Consider the following 10,100-nt stretch of genomic DNA (forward strand, 5'->3'; position numbering starts at 1 on the left):
TTGCCTAAATCCATCTGTAGATCTCTGTTAAAGATCGATGGGCACTCACAGTACTCTTGAGGCAGCCGAGTGTGTTTTAATCTTTTTTGGCAAAACGTAAAGGAAGTCAAGTCCTGTGAATCCTTGTGCAATGGGATCAAGAAAAATGCATTTTTCAAATCGATCACCATGAAGTACTGAGCTTCCACTGGGATACTGCACAATATTGTCACCGGATTAGGGAATAGAGGAAACTCAGCATCTACAATCTGGTTAAGAGGTCTCAAATCCTGGATAAATATCCACGACCCTCCTTTAGACTTTTTTATCGGATACACTGCAGTATTACACGATGATTCTGATGGCACCAGAATCCCTTGATTCATCAGTGCCGAAATAGTCTGAAATATACCTTCATCAGCTTCTCGAGACATGCGGTACTGTTTTGCTCAGGGTAAAATTACTCCTGGCTTAAGCTTTATTTTAACCTCTTCTATCCCATTCAATGAACCTACGTCATAGGGGCCTGTGGTCCACAGGGTGCTTGGCACCTTTCAAGATCTTCCTGAAAAAATTCTGGTCACTGCCACATTATCGCCATTCTCTGTGGGACTTCCCTTTTTTTGATCCTTATCCAGTATGTGATGCTCATAAAGAACACCACATCGTCATCACTTGGGTCTTGCCTAAACAGTTATATCAGTCAGTGTGCACCCCTCCTCAAGAGCTATCATTCTTCTCTACGGTCCACCCTCATCGTCTATCCCTTTGAGCATTGCCATTTCTTTTGCATACGGGCATGTTGCAACTGCCCCTGAGGTGGATTCATTTGTGCCTTTCTCTGCTCTGGCACTTGCTGCATTTGCGGTGCTTGTGCCTGATAAGATGTGTGATCTTGGGCAAAACCCTCTCTAGTCTGTGTGCTGTATTGCGGAGGATAAGCTGTACCCCCTCTGGAAAACTGGCCATTTTGTACATTCCCTCAGATCTCGCAAACGCGCACAATATGTCCTGTCATTCCACAATTCCAACATACTGGGGGAATCCCTCTGTTAATCCCTCCTTGGTTATATCCTCCCTGAGCACTCTGGTTCTTGTTCTGTGTATAGTTAAACCCAAATTGGTTATTCTGAAATCCGCCTCCTCTTCCCCTATAATCCATCCCTCTGCCTCTTGGTGTAAACCCATACCCACCTCGGTCCATCAGGCGCAAATTATTTGCCTGCAATGTACCTATTGCTTCCTGCATTCCCAATCCTTCTCCGCTTGTCAGTAACCCCCCCTTCTATGGCAAATTTTGCGAACTTTTTCTGAACCATCTTGGCTTCCTCAATCTTCCTATTCTCATCTTTCTTGTTTTTCTCTTGTAATAGCCGACAATGGTGCACAATTGTCAACTGTATCTCAGCCCATGGCTTCACTTCCATCCCCACTTGTTTTTTCATCTGCCTCTGTACTGGTTCAGCCAACCCCTGACATAAAATATGGTAAAATAATGCCATTGTCTTTTGCCACAGCTCGCGAGTTTCAAGTTGCCATTTCTCCTGAATGTCCTGAATGTAAGCAATAGGGTCTTCATCTTCTTTCAATTTGTGTGTGTTATAATTGCACCCATATCTGATGCCTAAATGGCGCTCCATCATTCACTGTATTTTGTGCAGTCACACTTGAATATCCCGCTCTCCTCCATATGTCACCAGCCCTCTCTGCAAGAATGGCTGCCAGGAGAACTTTTATATCCCCTATGGCCAGTGTATTTGCTCCTGTCATTTTCTGTAATTCAAATATCCATTTCCCAGCATCCGTAGTCAAACTAGGGAGCTTGCATTTTAAGTTATCCTTGACCATTTGTGGCCATGGAATGTATTGTGGCCTTGCTCCCCCCTTTTCTAACAAAGGAAACTGTGTGAACCCCATCCCATAGTCGGATCCCACTATTAGCCTATCCAGGGCAGGAATTATCATCCCTTCCCGTCTCCTTGTCGGTAATGACCTTGACCTATTTACATATGGTGGTGAATCTCCCTTCTCACTATGCGATCGTCCTCATGGATGCTCAGGATATGCTATAGGATCTGGCGTTCGATCTTTAGGTTGTTCCAGATCTGACCATCTCACTTCCTTATCCATTTGCAGGCTTCCTTTCGGGGCGCACGCGCTCCCTCCTTCTGCTTCAGGACCAGACTCTCTTTCTTCGTCTGATTTTGCTAAACCTCAGCTGGTGTAACTAACCCCCCCTTTCTCGGTCAAAATCTAATTTACTTAAAGACAATGTTCTTCGTTCATCACTAAACAGGTTTCCTTCCTCACTTTGTGATTGAAATACTGGGGATCGGTCATCGTTCCCTCGAGTTTCATGCTCGCTGTCTCATATTAACTGTTGATAGACCTTATCAATCCTTTCTCCAATGCTTTCCACATCATCTCTTTCTTCTTCTAGCACTACTCTAGATGTTGATGACATTACTTCCTTCATCGGGAGAATGTCCTCCACTCTTTCCCATCGAATTTCTGGGCTCTGCCTCATTTGTTCCTTGCGGATGAGACTGGCATCAAAACCTCACTGATTCCTTTTTTGTTCTATTTCTTCATCTACTTCCCTTTACTTTCTCGCATCTCTTCTAACTCTTCTTCTTGCCTTTGTTCTTCTCTCCTTACTCCTTCCCTTCTTTCCTTTTCTTCCTTTCGTCTCTGTAACCTTTTGTCCCTTAATCTTTGTGCTTCTTCCTCCTGTCTCTTTCTTTCCATTCTATCTCTTTCTTCTATCACTCTTTGTCTATTGTTGTACTTTCTTTGTTCTTCTGCCTGCTCTTCAAATTTCTCTTGCTCCTCCTGATATATCTGTTCTCATCGCTCCCTGCATTTCCTTTGCTGCTCATATTCTTTTAAAATCTTCTCTCATTCCTTATCCTTCCTTTCTTGTTCGTCCTTATCTTATCTTTGCCTAACTTCCTCAATAATTTTCCCATCTATCTTGAGTAGTATCTGTCCTCCCATCCATTCGTTTTGTACGAGCGCTACCTCGTCAGCCTTATCCTTTTCTCCTTTCCATCTCTTAATCTACCTGTCTATTTCTGTCGACAAATTCGACTGCTCACCTTTTTCACCCTTGTCTTGTATGAACTACTGTAAGCAGGGGGTTCATATATTACTATAGCCCGTCGCTGTTCTTAATTCCTTTAAAGGATACACTCTTATCTCCTCTGTAGCAACACTCTTTGCTTCAGACAAGGTAAGGGGAGCTTAGGGTTTGACGCCTTGCCCCTTCTGCTGATTAAGCATCCACTCCTCAGGCAGTGGATCTTCCCTTTCTTCTTGATGCATCTTCCAAAGTTCTAAAATCACTAATCTTTTCTCTAATGTCTTCCATGTGTACACAGCGTGCAAGTACGTGGTCATGTGTTGCAGTACTGCTTTTGACAATGATCCCCCCTGTGGCTTTGGCATGAACATTTTATCTGCTGTACCCTTTACCCATTCTGCACTGTTCTGTTTGAGCTTGGGCATGTGTTTTGGCAGTGTCTTGCATAGGTGCATGAGACGAGCATCCCCCATATTGACAAGTCTCAATTGACTGTCAATACTTACCAGATCGTTAAATAAACCTTTTACCTTGGCTTAAATTGCCACTTTTAACATTTTAAGACAACAAATATGAGCAAGCACCATCAATCGCTGCTCAATCCTCTTGTTTCAATAGCCTATTCATTCTTTTGATTGGCGTTAATTGTTTGCTACACTTTATCTTTAATCACTGTTCTTTTTCAACTCTTCACAATTTCTATCGCTCCTCGATAATTTATTCAACAAACAACATTTAGACTACTCAGACATTTACACATTATAAACACTGTGATCACGTCTTCTCTCGCCTTTACTTTTTACCCTGTAAAGGGTTTGAGACATCACCTTACGTGGTCCTAATTGCACATTTTATATTTCACCCTACTCCCGCTGGAGTTTGAAATGTCTCCTTCTAATTCCCTTGAATTAGGATTTTTTAGGCGGTCTCTCTTATTTCTACAATTATTTTCCGTTACTTAAAATTATAACAATCCTGTCCCTTTATTTTCCATTCTCCTTAGTCTACTTAACATTCATTAATCGACTCGGGGCCCTTGCTATCGACACCTCCTTCAATCCGACCACTTCCCCTTCCGTCCGCAGAGCGCCCGTGGAAACCGGGAAGGGATTTCTTCAAAGGGGGACCTGCCCACCATCTCGGTTCTGCTTGCACATTTTTTTCTATTTGGCTGCTCTCCAAAGGAAACTCTGCAATCTTTCAGCTAATGGCGGAGGATGTCCGATCGTCCAAAGATCTGCAGCAGAACTAGTTTGGATCTTTGAAACATCCTCTGCTACCACGTGAGCTTAAGGCCCTTTAGGAACGTGCATGTAATGGATGGGATCACACAGAATAACTCATAAAATCCAAATAACCGAACCAACTGAGGAAGATTGTGAAGTACTGTTTTATTAACAATTAACTGAAACAGGGAGTTTGCAACGAACATCAATGGACATACGTTCAGGTTCTCTCAGCGATCTTTACACATACAATAGCTTTTCTATCAAAAATACGTCAGAGGTGCCGTCATACTACGTGGCAAATAATGAAAAACCTATCATGGGTCGGGATTGGCTATGGGAAACATCTAAGTGCACATTCTATAGGAACTTGGATTGTGATTGGCTGTCCACTATCAGGTGTACAACATGTGCTTACCTCTAAAACATTTAATATTCAGAGACACTAGATACACAGTTTCTCATTGGTTTTCAAACTGTAAGGTCCTTCAATATATGGACTAATATAATTGGTTGGCATGCTTATGCCATGTCTGGAACATCCGGTTCACTTAGCAGCATGTAAGCCCAGGAGATGGCGCATGACACTACCTACCCACCCAATTAGCCCAGCATCTCTCATCACCCATGCCTTCTGCCATGAAGATTGTCTTTGAACTTTGCCTTGCAAAAGTATCCTTGTCTTTGAGAATGCACGGGAGTGAGAGCACTCACTATTGTGTCTAGGACTCCAAGTTCAAACTCTATTTTCATCCTTGGCCCATGAGACAGTAGACCGCAATCTGGTCCAATTTCCAGATTTTATATGCTGTAAATGAATCAAACTTGACACTCTTGGTGTCCTTTCCTTGCACCTTAAAAAAGGAATGATTCATCCTCTGCACGTTCCTTCCTTTCGAGAATCGATAGCTGACCTTGGCTGCTTCAGTCTTGACTCGAAGCCAGACAATCTTGCCATGCACATCTATGATTCTGCTTATTCTTGCTGCGACACAGTTTCCCTTCCCTCTTCATGGGTCCTGGATTACTAAATTCATGATACCGATGTCCAGCTACTATACAATGTCGGCTTTGCCTGCATTCTATTTATTACGTATAGCCAGCTTCTATGATGACTTGGTCTACCTTGCATTGCAGCGTCTGTACAATTATTGAACGGTTGATTTTTTGTAGCACTTCGTGCACGTGTAATTTTCTTCTTCGTATTTAAAAGCTCACTTGATTCTTTACTTTGTTATGAGTTTCTATAGGATCCATACATCCTCTTCAGCCAGTATCCCGGGACGTCGTGTATGTCTCTTGTGACGTCACTAGCTTCCTTCTTTTGCTCTTTTTCATATTCCTTCAGCGAGTTCCTCCCTTCGGTTGTCATCCCTTCGGGATACATTCGGTACGGTTGTCTTAATCACTATCTTTTTTCGAAACACACATTGCGGTATTGGCACAACTATTGGTGTCAAACACTGCATGATCTCAGGTCTCCAACATATGGGAGGAAGGGGGGTTTCCTGCAAAGGCATGCAGCTTCTTCTCTACAATACCCTTAAGAATACTACTTGGGTTCAATGGTTTGTTTGTTGCTACCTCGCAGGGCAATTAGAGGAGATTCTAGTCACAAGGTCATAAATCCCCTTTTTGTATGTTACCAAGCCAGTTTGAACTGCCTATGTAGGCTTTCACCTGGTGGGAACAGCAAACCATGTACAATCATGTTCCATTCCAATGTACGACGTCTCGCTCCATTCCTACCCAGCTGTGCCAGTTCTTCATGTTATGCAGTGGCCCAAGTAAGATGCCAACATCCATTTAATGACAATGAGGTACGTAGAAAAAATAAATACCAAATGTGCAAATCTGTATTTCAATTTACACATGTGACATAGGCATCACAGGTAAGCCATTGGCATCCCATGTCCAATTTGCCCATCAATTTTTCAATCTCTTCAAACACCTAAGACCAGAAGAGTGAGATTTCCATACATCCCAAATGGAGGCAATAAAAAGACCCTTCTTGATCTATACATCTGCGACATTCCAATTTGGTGTTTGATCATTGGGGTAAAATATCCTATGTAGTATATTAAATTGCAATTGTTTTGTCTGAGAAAACAGACACACACAGTACCTTTTGGATACGTGGTATAGACAAGACAGTTTATTGCTTTGTAAAGCAATAAAAGTAACAATATATCCCATTATACCTTCACGCAGCAACCTAACCCCACCCTCACCCCTCCCGAGAGCCTTCCCTTTGTAGACTAACCAGACCATGACTGTCAGGAATCGGTCCTGGAAGTTATGGGACGACTGGAGACACTAGCTTATACGTGTGCTCGGCTCTAGTCCTCAACCGAGATGGCCGACGCCACTACATAGGTCGGCTCCGCCCCCCCACCGGTGCGTTGTATATGTGCTTCTTTGTTACTACGCTCTGTGTATACTGTTGCTCTCTTTGCCTTCGCTGTGCCTCGTTTGTTCCAGCCTTTTCCCCGTTATTGCCTTTCTTACTAGGATTCCTTTTTCTGAACTCCGAGTCTGCTGCTGCGCTTACCTCTGTTTTTTCTGTTGACCCTCCGCCTTTTGGTTTCGGTTTGTATCTACTTTTGGCATGCTTCCGCCATTCTGACTCTCTGCTACCCGTGCTATGGGCTTGGATCGTTTTGCGACGCTACGCTACTCCTCCTCTTTGATCCTCCCCTCAGTCTTCGGCATCTAGCCCTCTCTTGCCTAATTTATTGCTGAACCATTTCTATATAGATATTTACTTTGTTCCTGTTCTAACCATTTGTCTAATACTCGCTGGTTCTATATTTCATAGCTGCTTACCTGTTCTGAGCTGGGGGTTAGTCCGGTGTTCCCCTTCTCTCTGTAACAACCGGACTGGGTCTTGTTTCTACTTCTGTCTTTATTCTGTTTGTCTTCTCTTTTACTCTTATCTCCTATATCCTTTGACCCTAGTCATTTTCCTTCTAGATATTTCAGTGCACATTAATACTTAACTGGAATGTGATTGAGTTAGTTATTCTTCTAGCCTCATCTGGATACTGCTCAACCAAGACCGGTGTATTCGAACTATCTTCACAAATCCCTTCCTGCATACGAACTCGCCAGGGTTTTATCTGCCATCCGGCTTTTTCCCTGAAATTGGAGGCTGGCCCCCCGGGAGTCCCCAAGGACAGATTTCCATCTCTGTCAAGGTGGCCTCCGGAGGGGCCAGACCTTATTTACACGAACGGAAGATCAAGAAGGCTAAGGAAAAGACCCCAACCAAGAAGAAGAGCCGCCTGAAGGCAAAGATCGTTTCCAAGGACGCTTCTTCTGAAGGCTCAGGTGAGGAGGTAGAGGAGGGTGAGCTGAGGTCTGACAGCATACAATGCTGAAAAAGATCCATGGCGTCCTTGGAACAATATCAGGAATTGGTGGCCGCAACGCAGAACCTTACTGTACAAGTGCAAGCTTTGAGAACCGAGAACGTGGCACTTCGACAACAGGTGGTGTTACATCGAGATGATCACGGTGACTTACCTCCGATGTCTCTCTCCTTTGGCAAATATGACGGACATCCGGGAGGACTCAAGGACTTCCTAGACGCTTGTAAGGTCTACTTTACTTTCCGACCCCATGCATATGAGACCGCTCGAGCCAGATTTGGCTTCATTATTGCTAACCTTAGCGGAAATGCTTTATCCTGGGCCACACCGTTGGTCACTGGAAATGATCCTGCCTTGAACGATTACAATCGTTTTGTGGATACCTTTAAAGAAAGGTTTGACCGACCTGAAGTGTTATACACCTCACTGGAAGCCATCCTTGATGTACGTCAGGGTACTACTGATGTTCAGACATAGGTTTCTCGCTTTTTGCAACTGGCAGCTAAGACAGACTGGCCAGACTCCGCCAAGCAAACTATTTTCAGACGGGGACTACATGACGATATAAAGGATGAACTTGCTCGAGTAGCCCGACCTGCTTCTTTTCAAGATTTGATTACTTTGTCCTTACAAATCGAGTTCCGGTTGCAGGAACGTAGACAGGAAAGAAGAAGAATCCGCTGCCCTCCTCCGACTGCCAGCTCGCCTTCCCAATCTCTGGCTCCCAGGTCTTCTTCTTCTCCAGAAGAGCCTATGCAGATCGGCGCAACTCGAGGACCCCTAACCCCGGAAGAGTGAAGACGTCACTGAGAAGCGGGATTGTGTATGTACTGTGGTTCTTCAAAGCATCTATTAAGAAATTGTCCCGAAGTTCCACCTAGGAGGAAGGAAAACTTCAACCCCCGGTCTGCTGCAAGGGAAGTATCGGGGTAACTACCCGCTACCCTTGCAACAACTCACGACCAATAAGGGATTCCGAAGATAACAGTTTGATGATTTTCCGAGTCTTGTTATGGCTATCTGATTCTGAACCCACTGAAGTGTTGGCTATGCTTGATTGTGGCGCTGCCGGAAATTTCATTCACTTAAAGTGGGCCAGAGAACATGGGATTGCCTCAAAGCCCAAGAGAAGACCCATTCCTGTGGAGGGAGTGGATGGAACTCCTTTGTCTTTGGGTCCGATAACCAGTGAGACCATTCCTCTACGGATGGGACTGGGAGACCATCAAGAATACATAGTTTTTTATCTCATCAGAGCCGCACATTTTCCCCTGGTAATCGACATTCCATGGTTAAGGAAACATAACCCTCTCATTAACTGGACCTCCAACAGGGTGAGCTTTAATTCACAATTCTGTGGTTCGAACTGTATGGAGCTTCCTAAGCCAGAAGGATTAAAAGAAGGGGATGATGGAATCAAGGTCATGACCATATCTTCTGTTCCATTTCAATATCAGGATTATGCCGAAGTTTTCCAGGATACTCTACCTCAACGTTTACCCCCTCACAAGGCTGAGGATTGCTCCATAGACCTGATGCCTGATGCAGTAGTCCCTTTCAGACGCATGTATACTCTGTCCCTTACCGAAAGGCTTGCACTCCATGACTACTTAGACGCCAATCTTCAGGACTGACTTATTCAGGAGTCCAAGTCTGCTTGTGGCTCTTCCTTGTTCTTCATTCCAAAGAGAGACTCCTCTGAACTACGCCCATGCATAGATTATAGAGGTCTAAACAAGATAACCATCCAGGATCGTTACCATATGCCCTTGATACGGGACATCTTGGAGGCAGTGCAAGGGGCAACTTATTTGACCAAACTTGACCTACTTGGAGCCTACCACCTCCTAAGAATAAGAGAGGGAGACGAATGGAAGACGGCCTTCCGTACTCCATTCGGTCTCTTTGAATATAGGGTGATGCCCTTTGGCCTGGTCAATGCTCCTGCCATTTTCCAGAGATTCATGGATAAGACATTTGCTGATATGTTGTTTTTGTCGGTAGCAGTCTACCTTGACGACATTTTGATATTCTCTCGGTCTCTATCAGACCACCGTCTACTAGTCAAGAAGGTGCTACAGCGTTTGCTATCCCACCAATTGCTGGTAAAACCTGAAAAGTGCCAGTTTGAAGTTACTTCAGTTTGCTATCTGGGATTCATTCTGTCCAAAGAGGGCGTGAAGATGGATCCAAAAAAGACCAAGGCCATTTGGGAATGGAAGGAACCCACTAACATGAAGGAGGTGCAGAGGTTCTTGGGGTTAGCAACTTCTATAGACAATTCATTCCTAATTTTTGAAATACTGTAATACCCCTCACGTCCCTTCTCAAGAAGGGAGTCAAATTCAATTTTGACAACGAGCCTCGAGAAGCCTTCCACCTACTCAAAGAGAAGTTCACCTCAGCACCAGTGCTTATTCAACCAGATAAGACCAAGCCATT

General features: G+C 44.2%; 1 protein-coding gene across 1 annotated transcript; it reads left to right on the forward strand.

Moving 5' to 3' along the window:
* Positions 1-7,676: 7,676 nt before the first annotated feature.
* LOC138554235 (protein LDOC1-like) lies at positions 7,677-8,135 on the forward strand. The gene has a single exon (XM_069642578.1). The coding sequence runs from the start codon at positions 7,677-7,679 to the stop codon at positions 8,133-8,135; it is 459 nt and encodes a 152-aa protein (XP_069498679.1).
* The last annotated feature ends 1,965 nt before the right edge of the window (positions 8,136-10,100 follow it).

The sequence above is a fragment of the Ambystoma mexicanum genome, chromosome 1q (assembly GCF_040938575.1).
Source record: "Ambystoma mexicanum isolate Mex_15411 chromosome 1q, UKY_AmexF1_1, whole genome shotgun sequence".
Lineage (NCBI taxonomy): Eukaryota > Metazoa > Chordata > Amphibia > Caudata > Ambystomatidae > Ambystoma > Ambystoma mexicanum.

Coding starts and splice junctions, on each gene's coding strand:
- LOC138554235 (XM_069642578.1), top strand. CDS start 7,677: ATGGCGTCCTTGGAACAATATCAGGAATTGGTGGCCGCAACGCAGAAC.